This window comes from Dermochelys coriacea, chromosome 28 (assembly GCF_009764565.3).
Source record: "Dermochelys coriacea isolate rDerCor1 chromosome 28, rDerCor1.pri.v4, whole genome shotgun sequence".
Taxonomy (NCBI): Eukaryota; Metazoa; Chordata; order Testudines; family Dermochelyidae; genus Dermochelys; species Dermochelys coriacea.
This window is the reverse complement of record NC_050095.1, coordinates 175,181-191,792: the sequence shown is the minus strand read 5'-3', so window position 1 is coordinate 191,792 and position 16,612 is coordinate 175,181. Positions and strand designations below refer to the sequence as shown.

General features: G+C 63.3%; 2 protein-coding genes and 2 non-coding genes across 4 annotated transcripts; 2 read left to right on the top strand and 2 right to left on the bottom strand.

Annotated features, from left to right (window-relative positions):
• Positions 1 to 410: 410 nt before the first annotated feature.
• TRNAW-CCA lies at positions 411 to 482 on the top strand. The gene has a single exon. It is a non-coding gene; the product is annotated as a tRNA-Trp (tRNA).
• Positions 483 to 2,868: 2,386 nt separating this feature from the next.
• On the top strand, positions 2,869 to 2,942 carry TRNAT-AGU. Its single transcript has one exon. It is a non-coding gene; the product is annotated as a tRNA-Thr (tRNA).
• A 712-nt stretch (positions 2,943 to 3,654) lies between these two features.
• MOGAT3 (monoacylglycerol O-acyltransferase 3) lies at positions 3,655 to 9,048 on the bottom strand. Its single transcript, XM_038386271.2, has 8 exons — positions 8,616 to 9,048; positions 7,994 to 8,184; positions 6,324 to 6,431; positions 6,104 to 6,174; positions 5,442 to 5,646; positions 4,623 to 4,791; positions 4,224 to 4,402; positions 3,655 to 4,101 (listed from the first exon to the last, which is right to left on the bottom strand). The coding sequence occupies exons 2-8, from the start codon at positions 8,064 to 8,066 to the stop codon at positions 3,947 to 3,949; spliced, it is 960 nt and encodes a 319-aa protein (XP_038242199.1). The 5' UTR covers positions 8,067 to 8,184; positions 8,616 to 9,048; the 3' UTR covers positions 3,655 to 3,946.
• Positions 9,049 to 11,141: 2,093 nt separating this feature from the next.
• Positions 11,142 to 14,830, bottom strand: LOC119849334 (2-acylglycerol O-acyltransferase 2-like). Its single transcript, XM_038386270.2, has 6 exons — positions 14,633 to 14,830; positions 13,428 to 13,606; positions 12,925 to 13,129; positions 12,537 to 12,711; positions 11,774 to 11,973; positions 11,142 to 11,348 (listed from the first exon to the last, which is right to left on the bottom strand). The coding sequence occupies exons 1-6, from the start codon at positions 14,724 to 14,726 to the stop codon at positions 11,194 to 11,196; spliced, it is 1,008 nt and encodes a 335-aa protein (XP_038242198.1). The 5' UTR covers positions 14,727 to 14,830; the 3' UTR covers positions 11,142 to 11,193.
• Between the last annotated feature and the right edge of the window lie 1,782 nt (positions 14,831 to 16,612).

Sequence of the window (16,612 nt, the reverse complement as noted above, 5' to 3'; positions counted from 1 at the left end):
ACCCCCATCACCTCCCTCCCTCCCCAGACCCAGACCACTTAACCCCCTATATCTTCCCTTCCCCTACCCCTAAACCCCTTCCCCCCAAGCTCCCTGTCCCGTACCTCCTGCTTCTCCCCTGGCCCCCCCAAGCTCCCTGCCCCATACCCCATGCCCCCCCAAGCTCCCTGCCTGTACCCCCTGCCCCTCCTCTTCCCCCCCAAACTCCCTGCCCCGTACCCCCTGCATCTCCCCTTCCCCCAACCTCCTGGCCCCCAAAGCTTCCTTCTCCCTATAGCCCCCTTCCCCCCATTACCTCCCTGACCCATAACCTCCCCCACATTGGTTACACACACCCCTCCCCCATCCGGATAGGCCCCTCCCCCCGCCCCAAGCCTGGAAGAGCCCCGGCTCCAGCCCTAACCACAGCTGACCTCGTGGCGCAACGGTAGCGCGTCTGACTCCAGATCAGAAGGGTGCGTGTTCGAATCACGTCGGGGTCAGGCCCGGCTGCTTTTTACAGAAGGGCCCCCCCTTTCCCCCGACACCACCCCCCGTCCCGCCACACAACACACACGGTAACACACCGTCCTACACACTGCCATAGCCTGTCCTACACCCTGCTACACAACACACGCGGTAACACGCCCTCCTACACAGCACTCTGTCCTGCAACCCAACCCAACACACACTGCTACACATCATTCTACACCCTGCTACACAACACACACCGTCCTACACACTGCCATAGCCTGTCCTACACCCTGCTACACCACACACACTGTAACACGCCCTCCTACACAGCACTCTGTCCTACACCCTGCAACCCAACACAACACACACTGCTACACATCATTCTACACCCTGCTACACAACACACACTGTAACACACCGTCTACACACTGCCATAGCCTGTCCTACACACTGTAACACACCCTGCTACACAACACACACTGTAACACACCCTCCTACACAACTCTCTGTCCTACACCCTGCAACCCAACACAACACACACTGCTACACAACACACACTGTAACACACCCTCCTACATCCTGCTACACAACACACACTGCAACACCAGCCCTGTCCTACACACTGCAACACAACACACCCTCCTACACACTGCAACAGACTCAAACATATACACTGTAACACAACACACACTGCAACACCCCGACCCACACACTGCTACACAACACATCATCCAGCACACTGCAACACAGCACATGCTGACCTAAATACTGCAACACAACTCACACTGCAACACACCATCCTACATACTGCAACACACGGCATACACACAATGCAACACTACAGCACACACCCTGCAACACACACAAACACACACACACTGCAACTGCAACACCCCAACCTACACACTGCAACACACTGTCCTACCTACTGCAATACAACACACACTGGAACACTAAGCACAATCCAACACATACCCTGCAATACAGTCCAACACACCGTCTTACATATTGCAACAATGGCCTACATGTCGCAACTTACTCCAACACACACATACTGCAACACTACAACACAATGTCCTCCATATTGCAATACAATCCAACACACACACACCAGTGTCCTACTCAATGTAAAACTACAACAAAGCCAACGTTCCACAGCACGACTCCCTGCCCCCCCCAACACAGACAGCGTAACATAAAATGCTCTACACACTGCAACACAACACACTGCACTATTATTCAACACACCATCACACATGACACCCTTTGGTTCCCACACACACTGCGACACAGTGTACCACAGCACAATATTGTGATGTGCAAGACAACACTCTAGCGTACAACATCAGGCTGTTGTGTTGCAGTGAATTGTGGTATAGCCTGCTGTGTTGCATACCGAGACAGTGTGCGGTTGAATGCACCACCCACTGGGTATGTGAAATGGGAGACAACACACAACATGATGCAACGCACGACAGATGGGGATTGTGAAATGCAACACAACAGCCGACACCACAACCCAATGCAATGGCCCTAGGGCCCAGCAATGCAGGACACACACATTGGGGCTGTGAAATGCAACAACACAACACACAGGACCTGGTGCTCTGGGGTCAGTGGCTGTCCTATCCATCCCCCACCCCCAGTCTCCTGTTGTGTGTGGGGTCCTACCCCCACTCCCCTCCCTTATCTCTGCCTCCCCCGTCACGTGCCCAGCCATGGGCCCCCCCAATCACCAGGCCAGGCATGTGCAGCTCTTTAATGAGTGTTTTGTCCCTGGTCCTAATTACCCAGCAACAGGGTCATTAGCGGAGCTGCCAGGGAAGTGGCGGGGCCAGGGGGGCTTCCTCCTTCAGGGAAGCGGGGGGGACTTCTGGTGCCAGCAGTGGGATTCCTGTGCCCAGCCCCGCCGGGCTAAGACAAATGCCCCATTCACAGTTCCGGGGTGGGTGAGGTGTGCGGGCTCCCAAGGGCACCACACGCAGTGTGATCCCCACCAGGGCCGAAACCCGCCCCCCCTTTCTGCCAGCCACATGTAAACTGCCCGCCTTGGGGGCGTGGGTCCCAGACGGGGACAGGGCGCTGGGTTACGCAGAGGGCCCCCCTAACCGCACCCCATAACTCCCCCTCCCCGAGCCAGGCCAGGCTCGGGGCTTCCTCCACACGAGGTGCAAAGCGGGCGGGATCCGGAGCGGCCAGAGGCTGCTGCTGGTGTTTCCTGCGGGGGCGGGGGGTGTCAATCCGGATTGACTCCCAATTCAGCCAGCAGCGGGGACACCGGGGCCATGAGGTGTGGAAGGGGCCGGGGGGGGGGGGGTCAGACACAAAATGCTGCCCCCCCACCCTGATTGCGGCCCCCCTCCCCCCGCGTAGCCAGCAGGCTGCTGGGGCGAGCGGCGCCCAGCCTAGCATCCCGGCGCCGTGGCTTAGTTGGTTAAAGCGCCTGTCTAGTAAACAGGAGATCCTGGGTTCGAATCCCAGCGGTGCCTGCGGTGGGGGGGAGGGGTGCCCCTTTTTTCTGAAGGGTCCCCCCAAATCACAGCCCCTCTTTTTCCAACCACCCCCCACGTTTGCTGCGGGGAGGGGGGAATCCCGGAGGTGACGTAGCTGCAAAGCAAAAGCACACGCAGGTGCAATGGCGGGGCGGAGGGGGGGGACCCAGGCATCTGGTGAAGGGGAGAACCTAGGGCATGAAGGGGAAGGGAGGGACCCAGGCGTCCGGTGCGTGGGGGGCAGGAGCCCGGTGCATGAAGGGGGAAGGGACCCAGGCGTCCGGTGCATCGTGAGATGGACAGGAGTGAGGGAAGGTGCCACCGCCCCGCCCCCCGCTCCTAGCACCTCATGGCCCCTGGCACAGAGCTCCCCCAGCCCCCCCCTCCGCGCCCCACTTTCCCAGGACTCAGATGAAATTTCCACAACTCACAGAGAAGCAACCCCCCCTCCCCCACAGCCCAGCCCTCTGGGGGAGGAGCAGGTGTCTGTGCACACAGGAATAACCCCCCCCCCATTTGTCACTCCCAAATCCTTAATTCCAGCCTGACCTTGCGGGGATGGGGTCTGGGCAGCGACCAGCAAAACAGGGGGATCCTGATCTCGGTCGGTTGGGGGGGGGGGGGGGAATTCAGGTGTCTAGTTTTCATACAAATCCCTGGAGACTTGAGGTGCAAAATAAACTCTCAGAGCTTTTATTGAGGGCAGGAACTGGCTTTGCCCCAGCGGGGAGACAAGGTGGGGACCCAAGCCCAGCCCTGAGGGCCCAGCTGGGGGGCAGAGAGCCAGGCAGGTGACCCTGAGCCAGCCGGACAGCGGGAAGGGCCTGCATGGGGGGGTTGCAGGAGCCCGAGACGAGGTCAAACTGGCAGGACCCTGTGGACCAGGTGCGGGGCATCCCCCGCTGATGCTGAACTGGCGGGGGGGGCGGGAGTAGCGGAGAAGGGGCCTAGGCCACGTGGAGCCGGCAGGATGGGGGGCAGAGGGGCCCGGCCGGGGGTCCCTAGACCACGGTGAGCTGGCAGGAGGCTGGCACTCCACAGCTGACTTTGTGGCGCTCAAAGAGCTGGCAAAGCTGCCCCACATAGAGCTTGTGGTAGTGAGCGACCTCGGCACGGGTGGGGTGGGGGCGGTGCGGCACAGGGATGGGGCTCCCCACTGCGGAGAGAGAGAGAGAATGCAAGGGGTTAGTGGGGGGGTGGCTGGGATAACCCCGCAGGGGGCTAGGATTCCCCCGCCCGGCTCAGGGCCGGGCAGCGCCCCCTCCCTAGTCTCCTCACCCACGACGGTGATGGGCAAGGGGAAGGGCAGCGGCCCGCGCCCCCAGAAGAAGCAGGGCGCAAAGCCCGTCAGGTCCTTGAAGCGGAGCTGCAGGCGCCGGAGCCGGCTGCCCGGCGGGAAGACGAGCTGCCGGAAGATCTCGTTCTCCCCGAAGGAATAGACAGGAACCAGGGCGGCCCTGCCACAAGACGGGGGGTGGGGGGTGGAAAGAGGGTCAGAGCAGGGGGAGCAGCACCGGCCTGGCACCCGACATGGTGTGCCCCCCAGCAAGGCAGCCCCCGCCCCGGGCCCCAGCTCACCCGCCCGAGGTGCCAGTGCCCCCACCCAGCCCTGTCTCAATGCACCCACCCAATGCTCCGGCCTGGCCCCTCGCGCCCCCCCTGCCCCCTAGTACCCACCCGTGCTGCAGCGCCAGGCGGACGAAGCCGGTGCGGCATTGCAGCGTGACACGGTGCTGCCCGGGGGCGCAGTCCAGCGACTCTGCCGCGCCCCCCACCACGATCACCACTGCGTTGCCGGGCCGGGAGAGCAGGAAATCCAGGCTAGGGCGGCTCACGGGGCACATCCCTGGGAGGGGAGGGGGGGAAGAGAGAGATAGTGAGCTGTGGGGCGGGGGGGAGGAGGGGCTGAACCTCCCCCCATTCTGGGTCAAACACTCCTTTGCCCCAGGGAACAAGCCAGCAGCTCCCCCAGCTCCACCCCAGGGGGCAATTAACCCATCCCATAGCATAGGGAGCCAAAAGGGGGGGGGAACAAGTACCACTCCCCTGGCACAGCAGTGTCCCCCCAGTCCCGGTGAGGTGGATGTGATGGAACAATCACACGCCCTTATCCCACCACCTAGATACTTAAGAACTGCATAGGGGAAACTGAGGCACACAGTATTCAGAGAAAATATTAAGAACAGTCCCACTTCATCACACCAGGTCAATACCACACAACGGGTGAGGGGCCTGGACATGCAGGGGGCCCTGGGAGGGGGGCCATGGGGCGGGGGAGTCCCCCCAAATAAACTCTTTATAGCTGGGAGGGGCAAAGCCCAGAAGGCCAGCTACCCCCACAGGGATGAGAGACCCCCCCCAACACACACACGGCCATGGAGGAGGGGGGCAGGTACAGGCTTCGCCCCCCGAGCCCATGTCCCAGGGTGGGGGGACGCCATGTTCATCCCCCCTTGTCCCTGCCCCCGCAGAGCCCCCGGGGGGCTGGCCCCTCACCGAAGCCCATCATGTACTCGCGGTAGAGGGGCAGGCGGAAGAGCCCCGCCAGCAGCGCCAGGCTGGGCCGCAGGCCGGGGAAGAGCCGGGAGAAGCCGGGGCCCTCGGTGCAGAAGGTGGCTGCGGCCCCGGAGCACATGATGCCGTGGGGGTGGGAGCCCAGCACGTAGCTCCGGTCGGGGGGCAGAGCCGCCGTCTTCACCAGCTGCAGGGGGGCAGAGGTCAGAGAGGGACATGGGGAGTCAGGGGCCAGGAGTCAGTGTGGGGCAGAGGGGGGAGCAGGGGGGGTGGGGAGGGAGACGGACAATTTGGACAGACAGACACACAAGCCGGTCGGGGCGGGGGAGGGTTGCACAGACAGACAGTCGGGGCGGGGGTTGAATATTCGGACTCTGGTACAACACCCTCCCCCCAACACACCCACCCCTCTTGGGTTTGCTTGATTTCTCCCCCACCCCGCCATCCTGTCCCAGCCCCCCCACCCTCCTTTCCTACCTCTTCTGCCCTCCCCACTTCCCCCACCCCCTGTCCCAGCCCCACTGCCCCAACCCCTTCTTCCTACCTCCACTGCTTCCCCCACTTGCCCCATCCCACCCTCCTGCCCCATTCCTTGCCCCCCTGAGTTGGGCACATGCCCTCTGACACCCCCTGCCCCCCGTTACCTTGATAGGGTAATAATCAGTCATATGCTGCCAGACTCTCCAGCGTCGCATCCAGTCTGAGCGCCGCCCACCTGCGGGGAGAAATGGGGGGCAGGGAATGGGGCCCGAGGCCTGTCTCCTCTGGGGGGTGCCAACTCCCACCCAGCCCCAGGGCGGGGACTGGCGGGCTCAGGGGGGCAGGAGAATGAAGGGCACGGGGTCGGGGGGCAGGGACAGTCACCTCTCTCCGGGGTGTCGCGGTCGATCACCCACCACACGAAGTACAGCACGGAGATGGCCCAGAGGCGGGTGAAGAGCAGGTAGAACAGCAGGGACGTGAAGAAGGCACCTGGGGGGAGGACAGAGCTGAGGGCCGACCCCACACTGAGGTGTTCAGTGAAGAGATTGACCCATTTCTTCTACAATCACAGCCCTCCGGCGCCAGGCCCAGGTGGGGACCCCCCCAGAGCTGCAGGAACTCACAGGGCTCGTAACAGTGGCGCGTAACCTGTCAGCTAACTCGGCCGCTGGGCCAAAGGACCAGCAGGCTGCTAACGTGACGGCGATTGTTAAAAAGGGCTCCAGGCGATCCCGGCAATTACAGGCCGGTGAGCCGGACTTCAGCACCGGGCAAACTGGCTGAAACTCTAGTAAAGAACAGAATTCGACACAGAGAGGAACACAATTTGTTGGGGTTTTAGTAACGGGAAATCCTGCCTCACCAATCTACTAGAATTCCTGGAGGGGGTCAACAAGCACGTGGACAAGGGGATCCAGCGGATATAGTGTACTTCGATTTTCAAGGTCCCTCACCAAAGGCTCTTACGCAAAGTCAGCTGTTAGGGGATAAGAGGGAAGGTCCCCTCCTCGATCAGTAACTGGGTAAAAAGATAGGAAATAAAGGGGAGGAATAAATGGTCAGTTTTCAGAGGGGAGAGAGGTGAATAGTGGTGTCCCCCAGGGGTCTGTATTGGGCCCAGGCCCATTCAACATATTCATAAATGATCTGGAAAAAGGGGTAAACAGAGTGGTGGCAAAATTTGCAGATGATACAAAACTACTCAGGATAATAAAGTCCCAGGGAGACTGGGAAGAGCTGCAAAGGGATCTCTCAAAACTAGGTAACTGGGCAACCAAACGGCAGATGAAATTCAGCGTTGATAAATGCAAAGTGAAGCACAAGGGCAAACATCATCCCAAAATTAGCTGTGACCACTCAAGAAAGAGATCCTGGAGTCACTGTGGCTGGTTCTCTGAAATCATCCACCCACTGTGCAGCGGCCGTCCAAAAAGCAAACAGAAAAAGTTGGGAATCGTTAGGAAAAGGAGAGAGAATAAGACAGAAAATCTCATGTTGCCTCTTTATAAATCCGTGGGACGCCCACATCTTGAATCCTGCCTGCAAATTCACCAAAAACACACCCACTAGTGGGGCTGGCAAAGGTCCAGAGAAAGGCAGCACAGACGATCGGGGTACAGAGTGGCTCCCATACGAGGAGAGCCTAAAAAGACAGGGGCCGTTCAGCTTGGAAAAGAGACACCGGGGTGGGGGGGGGAAATACAATCGAGGTCTATAAAACCAGCGTGGGGAAAGTGAACAGGGAAGTGTTCTTTACCTTTTGCCACAACACAAGACCCAGGGGGTCACCTGACAAAATTAACAGGCAGCAGGTTTAATACAAACAAGAAGAAGTGCTTTGTTAACCTGCGGAACTCCTTGCCAGGGGATGTTGTGAAGGCCTACCTGGCACCATCCGCCTCCCGCATCACAGAGGCGCCAGCAGCCTGCCCCTTCCCCTCTCCGCGGTTTGCATTGCCCGCACTGGTGATCTCTGCACTCTGCCAGGAGCGGGGAAGGACCCCCCCATCACAGGAGTCAGCCCCCCCCCCCCGCCCCCAGGCCCCTCTCACCGAAGAAGAGGAAGGTCATAACACTCTGGAACACACTCAGCAACTCAAGGTGCTTCTTCAAAGCGCCCGCCATCCTGCTGGGGGGAGCCTGGGTCCACGGAGCCCCCGGCTGGGAGGAGAGAACAGAGCCCAGGCCTGGCCGGCCACCTCCTCACCCAGGGACTCCTCGCCCTGTGCCGAGATGCAGCCACCTGTGGGGTGTGGGAGCTGGTTATGCAGGGACCGCTCCACCGGTGCCGAGATGCAGCCACCTCTGGGGGAGGGGGGGCGGGAACAGGGCTGGTTATACAGTCCCGGCAATGAGACAGGGCATGGGGGCTGTTTGCCCTACAAACAACCCCCACCACTGCATGAGGACACATGCGCCCCAGGGGGAAGGGGGCAGAAGGCAGACAGATACAGGGAGAGGTGTGGGGGATGGAGGGGAGGGCTGACCAAGCTCTGGGGGGTGTTCGGGGAATGGACGGGTAGGACCCAGGAGTTCTGGCTCCCACAACACCCAGGGAGGGGGGAGAAACTGACCCCCCCGATTCACCCAGCTCCTGCCCCCACCAACCCCTCCCACCAAGCCTGACCCCCATCTCCCAGCTTCCCCCCCCCCACAACAGCATGGGGCTCTCACCACAAGGTCCACACCCTGGGGGCCTGCTCCCCGCTCCGGATCCACGTCCCACTCACGACAACGCACTTTGGCCCCAGGAGCAACATGAGACACCGGCGGGGCAGGAGATAAGCGGGGGTGGAGGGGGGGGCAGGGACAGATTCGCAGACCGAACACCTGGGTTCTTTCCTGGGCTCTAGGAGGGGAGCGGGGGCTGGTGGGTTAGAGCAGGGGGGCTGGGAGCCAGGACTCCTGGGTTCTTTCCCGGGCTCTGGAGGGGAGTGGGATCTGGTGGGTTAGAGCAGGGGGGGCTGGGAGCCAGGACTCCTCGGTTCCCTCCCCAGCTCTGCTAAATTTGGGCACGTCCCTTCCGCTGTCTGTGCCTCATTCTCCCCAGTATTTAACGAGCTGCTGCCAAACCCAGGGAGACCCCTTGGTGCCCAGCCCAGATCTGAGGCCCGGGGGGAGTAAGGGATGCCCCCCACAGCTGGGGTGGGGCTGTGTATGGGGTGCAGGGCCCCTCCTGACCCACTGCACCCCCATACACAGCCCCACCCCAGCTGCAGGGGGCACACCACCTCCCCCACCCACCCCACCCCTCCCGCAGGAGCCCCATTGTTAGGGGGAGCTGGCACTTGTGGTTGGTGCCACCCCTTAAAGCCCAGGGGAAGCGGCTGCAGTCCAGCCCCGCCTCAGCTGCAGAGGGGCTCAGTTAGAAACCTGGGAGGGGCAGCCCCCCTCCCCACCAATTGCAGCTGGCTGGGTAAAGAACAAGCAGGGCTGGGGACCTGGGATATTTTGCCCAGCAGCAGGTGTTTTGGCATCAGCCACTAGGAGGCGCTCGTGCCCCTTCAAGCCAGCCAGGACACCTCGGTAGATGGGCCCCTCGGCCGAGGATTTCCGTGGTGGTACCATAAAGCCCTGGCAGGGCAGACCTGCCCCTTGGCTGCGGTGTCTCTCCCCCCCCCCCCCCCCGCCAAAGAGGATCAAGCGGGCCAGGGAAAGGGCAATGACCAGGGAACAGCTCCTGTCCACGGAGCGACTAGAAAGACCGGGGCTGCCGGGCTGGGGGAAAAGAGATGACGACAGGACACAGGGCTGTAAAACCTGGCCTGTCATTTCCTCCTGATCCGGCAGCACTCGCCAGCAGGTTTAAACACAAAGCAGTGGAAGTGGTGGTTGGCCACACAACTAACCTGTGGGACTCGCTGCCAAGGGACAGGGTGACTGGGGTCAACCGCCACAGAGATCAGTTCCAGTGAGGGCTGTCAGCCAAGAGAGGTAGGGACACGGCCCCACGGCCCAGCTGTCCCTATGCCGGGCCAAGACGCCCAGGGGATCTCCACCATTACCCTGTCCCCTTGGAGCTGTGGGACCAGCTGGCATCAGACCCAGGGCAAGACGGACCTTGGGCTAACCTAGGTTGGCAGCTCATGTTCGTAAGAAAAAGGATGCAATGCAGTGAGAACCCAGGGAGTTAGAAGAGAACCCAGGAGTCCTGGTTCCCAGCACCCCCCCACCCCCGCTCTAACCCACCAGCCCCCTCTCCCCTCCCAGAGCTGGCGAGAGAACTCAGGAGTCCTGGCTCCCCAGCTGGTGTCCCCAGCCCCTGTGCCGTGCCACCCAGGTTTCTCAATGCCCACCCTGCCTGCGGGTGCCCTTTGCCCAGCCCTGGGCTGAGTTTGCAGAAAGATAAATGTTTAACCAGCTCCTGCTCTGGGGCTGGCTGGTTACAGAGGGGCCTGGGCCCATCCAGCCCCTGCTGCCTTTGAGCACCTCAGGGCAAGGGGCTAGCCCTTCACCCAGGACTCCTGGGTTCTCTCCCCAGCTCCGGAGGGGAGTGGGGACTGGTGGGCTAGAAGCCAGGACTCCTGGTTCTCCCCCCAAGCTGCTGTGTGACCTGGGGCGGGGGTGGAGGCAGCGCTCCCCTCCCTACACAAACCCCGGCAGCCCATCACCCCCTGCCCCATTGCCCCTTCCCCCACACAGAGAACACCAGCCGATTGCACAGGAAGGTTGTTTATTGCACGCCCCATGGGGCTGGGGTTACAGTCTGGCCAAGGCTCACTTCAAAGAGTAACCCGGGGGGCAGGGGGGTGGGAGGAGGCTGGCACCAAGCTGGGCCAGGGGGCAGATGCAGCCCAGACAGCCCTGGGACCCATGGCCACAGTTGCACAAGAGCTGCCCTATTGCAGCAAGGCGAATCTGGAGGCGGGGGTCTGCAGGAGAAAGGGCAGTCTCTGCCCCCTGCCTGAGAGCAAGGAAGCACACCCCACAGCCCCTAGCCAGCCCCACACCCCTGCTGGGGGACCCTGAGATGGGCAGCCAGACCCTGGGGCAAGAAGTGGGTGAGGGGGTAAGAGTGGCAGAGCCTGGCCCAGGGAGTTGGGGTTTCTTCAAGTTTCCCCTGTAGGGCCCCTCCCCATTGAAGGGGAACAAAAACAAGCCCCCCCCCAAGGACACCCCATGGAGGGTCCCCCCCAATAAGAACCGTTTCCCCCCAGCAAAGCAGCCCCCCTGCTGCTCCCCCCAGGGTCTGACCCCCACCCGCCGTATCAGAGTCCTGGCGTGCTGTGGCAGGCTCTGGGGGGCAGCGCCCCTAGATGAGGTTGAGGTGTTTCTCTGGGGGGACCCCGTACTTGGTCTTGTTCTCCTCGAAAAGCGTGATGAGCCGCTCCAGGTAGGTGGCGTGGAGCTGGTCGATGGCCTCACGGGACGGGACGGGCATCCGGGGCACCAGGATGGGTGCCCCCACTAGGGAAGAGACTGGGTTAGCAGCAGATGGGCCCCCGCCCACCCCCAGCTTCCAGCCCATCCCAGAGACGCGCCATTAAAGCCTGGCGCCTTATGGGGCAATAGTCCTGATCCCCCAGGACGGGCATGGGGGTGGCGGAGGGGAGCCTAGGCCAGAGAACAGCTGCAGACAGACACACCCCTCCACCCACACCCCCACCAGCTGGGGTCTCATCCTGCTCCCTGCCCCCCCCACCACCATCCCCCCTACCCTTGGCAGACAGCTTCCTGCTACAGCCCTTCATCACCCCAAAGCTGCTGCAGGGAGAGAACCCAGGAGTCCTGGCTCCCAGCCCCCACCCCCACCTCTGACCCACCAGCCCCCACTCCCCTCCCAGCACCGGGGAGAGAACCCAGGCATCCTGGCTCCCAGCTCCCCAGCTCACCCACGGTGTGGATGGGGCTGCGGAAGGGTAGCAGCCCAAAGCTGTATTGAAAGACCCCACGGGCGTGGAAGAGGGGCAGTGCCAGCCCCATGAGCTTCTGCAGCCGCTCCTGCCCGGCCCGCACCAGCGAGCCCCGGGGGTTCGGCACCTGGTGGAACAGCTCGTTCTCCCCGAAGGAGAAAACTGGCACCAGGGCAGCGCTGCGGGGAGAGGGGAATGTCAGGGGGAGCCTCCCGGACGCTTGGCCCCCACCCCCCATATCCTGGCCCCCCATGCACCACCTGCTGCTCTCCCCAGGACGCTTCCCCCAGATGCCCCCCCTCCAGCCACTGGCCCCCCGATCCCTGTCCTGCCTGACACCCCCTCTCCACAATGCACCCTACTCCTCCAGCCACTGCCCCCCAATCTGTGCCCCACCTGACAGCCCCTCTCCAATGCACCCCACTCCTCCAACCACTGCCCCCCAGTTTCACTCCCCCAGATCTGTGCCCCTCCTGACACTACCCACCTCCACTCTACTCACCCAGCCCCCCACACCTCCCCTCCATGTCCAGCCCTCAGGATTCCCGCAGCCCCACTGCCCCCAAACCCTCCCCTCCACTTTGTAACCCCATCCCCCGCCCCCCCATGCCATAATCCCCCTCCCATGGATCAATTCCATTTCCCCCCCCAGGCGTCCCCCGCACCTGAGCCATTTCGATTCCCTTCCCACAGCTGCACCCCCCAACCCCCACCCTGGGTCCCAGCCCCTAGGTTCACTCACCCATGCTGAAGGGCTGCCTTGATGAACCCCTTGCGGCTGAGGATCTGGAGGGTCAGTGCCCCGGGCCGGGCCTCCAACGACTCAGGGGGGCCCCCCACAGCGATCACAGCCACCTGCCCCCCGCCCTCCTGGCCCAGCAGGTAAGAGACACTGGCCTTGTCCGAGGAGACCAAACCTGGAGCGAGAGAACATGACAGTCACCATGGTGCCTGGGCAGAGAACCCAGGAGTCCTGGCTGCCCCACCCCCCCAACTAGACCCCATTCCCCTCCCAGAGCTGGGACAGAACCCAGGAGTCCCGGCTCCCTACCCCCCGGCTCTGACCCACCAGCCCCCACTCCCCTCCCAGAGCCGGGGAGAAAACCCAGGCGTCCGGGCCCCGCTCTCACCCCCACTCATGATGTAGTCGCGGAAGAGGGGCAGGCGGAACCAGAAGGGCAGCATGAGCAGGTGGGGCTTGAGCCCCGGGAACAGCTCCCCAAACCCTGTGGCCTCGGTGCAGAAGTTCCCAAAGGCGCCGGCCACCAGCACCCCATGGGGGTGGAACCCGAAGAGGTAGTTGCGGGAGGGGTCCAGGGGTGCCGTCTTCACCAGCTGCGGAGAGAGGGGAGGGGAGGGCTGAGATGGGGGGGTCCCTGACAGGGCAGCAGGGGAGAGGAAGCCGGGGGTGCCAAGACACTGTAGGGTGGGCCCCCCAGGATGCAGCAGACCCATCTCCCCGAGGGCCACTGGGGAGTGAGGGGATGTAATCAGGGCCCAGGGGGCAGACCCCTCCACCCAAGGGCCACCGGGGGGGACGCGATATGGGGCCCAGGGAGCAGACCCCTCCACCCAAGGGCCACCGGGGGGGAGAGATGCGATACAGGCCCAGGGGGGCAGCTCGGGGTCTCACCGTGATGGGGAAGTAATCTCGGAAGTGCCTCCAGACGGCCCAGTTGCGGACCCAGGACGAGCGGCGCCCCCCACGGGACGGGGTCTCCCGGTCCAGGTAGAGCCAGGCGGTGTAGAGCAGGGCGGGCAGCCAGAGGTCCCCCAGCAGTGCCAGCAGGAACAGGGCCAGGCAGCACTGGGCTGGGGGGGGAAGAGGGGAGTTAGGGACCAGCCCCCCAATGCACCTAAACCCCCACCACAGGGCTGCTCCCCCATGCACCCCCTCTCCCAAATGCACCCCCAACTCAGGGCTGCTCCACCCCATATATCCCCCCCATGTAACCCCCCATTGCCCCCAATGCACCAGCCACACTCCCCCACACCAGGAGACATCTGCTACCCCAGTCCCCCCATGTACCCCACAACTCAGGACTGCTCCCCCCATGCATCCCTCTTGTACCCACCCCCATTACCCCCCAATGCACCAGCCCCACTCCCCCCACCAGGCACCCCCAACTCAGGGCTGTTCCCCCACATGCATCCCCCTTGTACCCACCCTCCCATTGCCCCCCAATGCACCAGCCCCACTACCCCCCCAGGGAGACACCTGCTGCCCCACTCCCCCATGCACCCCTCAACTCAGGGCTGGTGCTTACTTCCCTCCCCACCCAAAAAAAATGACCCCTCCCAAACTGGACCAGAGTCACGCTGGGGGATGTGGGGCACATACCAGCCCCAGGGGTGGGTGTGGGGCAGGGGGCACCACTCCCCCCACTACCTCAGAGTGCAGCACCAGGGACCCCTCCCCCACAGCAAGTAGGGGGCGCTTTGCAGCGCTGGGGGTGGTCATATCTCAGCACCCCCTCTGCACCTGTTAACACCCCCACCACAGAGCTCCAAGCAGGGAGCCTGCTTGGGAGACACCCCACAGCGGACAGGGCGGGCCCCCAGGGGAGACACCCCCCCAGTCAGTATGGGAGGGAAGCTTAACTCCCAGCGTTTCAATAACTAGCGCGCCCCCCCCCATACCCGGGTCACTAGGCTGCAGGGGGGGCTTCCCCCCCCCACTCCAGAAGAGAAAGGACCCAAGCGTCCGGGAAGGGCAGGGGGAGCTGGTGTTGGGGGGGGAAGGACGACCCCATCCCCCTGCAGAGCCTCCCCTAGAGGGATCCCCCTGAGCATCACACCCACCTCCGCAGCCCCCCCGGACCCCCCCGCGCCCCTCACCCAGCGCCAGGAAGGAGAAGACCCATTGCAGGACCGCGGCGGTCTGCAGCCGGCGCCGCAGCGGGAGGCGCAGCGGGGCGAAGCGGATCGGCATGGCCGGGTCGGACCGGGCTAGGAGCGGTGGGGCTGGGAGCTCAGGGGCATTTATCCCATTGCACCGGCCCCGCCCACTGAACTGACCCCGCCCCTCCCTGAACCGGCCCCGCCCCCTACACGGACCCCCCCCCGAACCACCCCCTCCCCTCTCCTCCCTGGAGCGGCCCCTCCCCTATGCATTGCCCCCTCTCCCCTCAACCACCCCCTCCCCTCTGCACTGACCCCGCCCCTGTACAGCCCCCTCCCCTCCCTAAGTGACCAGAATGGTCCCCCCCCCGCCCCGCAAAGGGCCCAAATGAGGCCCGAGGGTGGGTGAGTCCTGGATCCGGAACCAGTCACTATTTTCCGCGGAGGGGCCCTGATCAAACCCGCCGTGACCCCGGGCTGGCCGGGATCAGAACTCAAACCCACCTGGAGAAACTGGAGGACGGGCCCGAAAGTCAGCCCAGACCAGAGCCCAGGGCCACCCGGGGGAAGGGAAACCCAAAGGCCCAGCCACGCCGTGGGGAACAGGTGGGCGTGAGCAACCCGGCCAACATCACTGGGGCCAGGGGGGCTGGGCCCAGCCAGATCTCCCGGCCGCAGAGCCCGGCTGCAGGGGCCTCCGCTCCTCTGGCCCAAGGGAACTTTCTGTGATCAGGGGAAAGCTCGTCTGGGCTGGAGACGAAACCTTCTCTGGGGGCCGGTCAGTGCCTGCGGGACAAACTCGCCCAGGAGCAAGGACCCTCCTGCCCCCAGCTCAAGGCACTGTCCTCTGCCCAGCCGTCTCTCCCACGAACGCCCCGCTCCGGGGACATCCATATTGCCAAACCCCCCCCACTCTGCCCAAGTGGGAACGTTCTTAACGCTGTCTCTGAATACGGCATGCGTGCCTCGGTTTCCCCACTTGTCACTCCTGTCTCTAGGGGATGGGATTGGAGCAGCAACCCCTGGAGGCAGGTGTGACGACGACGGTCTAATGGGGCGCAGAGACTGGCCCACAGTCTGTAGCCTGGCACCCCATGGCCGGGGCCCGTCCCCTGCGAGTAGCCAGCCGGAGGGGCTTGGTACAGAGCACCCAGGGGACCGGTTTGCCTGGGGGAGAGACGAAGCTCGGAGGTGGGGGTGGGGGCTGAGGCTGGGCTGCTGGTTTGGGACTAGGGGGGCAGAGGCCGGGGCTCTGGGTCCCCCCCAGACAGACGTTGCCGCAGGTCCCTGCTCCCGGTGCTAAGGCCCTGTCCTACGCCGGGTTCCCGACGGCTAATAACCCGGCTGTGTCATGGCTGCCTGCGGGGGGGGCAGGGCTCTTTGGGAGGGTCAGAGGGGTCCCCAGGGGTCCCACAGGGGAACTCACAGGGGGAACAGGGGGCTGAATGCTCCCAGGTGGGACACAGGAGCTAGGGGGCAGAGGGGAGGGGAGGGGCAGTGCAATGGGGCAGTAAGTGCAGGGGGAATTCAGACCCCTGGAGCGGGACCAGGCTGCCCCCCTCCAATCAAGAGGGCAGTTTTTCACACCCTCTGTGTGTGTCTGTGTGTGTGTGTGTGTGTGTGTAGCACAGTGGGGGGGGCAGGTCTCTGCAGAGCAGACCCAGTGTGTGGCGATATCGGAGGTGGGTGGGGGTGCAGTGTGTAAGTTGTGCGACACACACCACTGCAGTACACACCCACACAATTCGAAGGTCAGACAGGGTTTATTGGGGTGAGGGGAAGGCCAGGTGCTGCCAGACAGACACACACACACCCCCCACAGCTTGGGGGAGGAGGACAATCCCCCCAAGATGGGGGTCCCAGCTTCCAGCCAGGTCTGGGCCCCACAAGCCTTGTGCTGGGGAGCGGGGAGGGAGACACCCCCAAACCTCCCCTGGGCTCTGCCCCCCAAACCTCCCAATGCAGGACCCCCCCAGC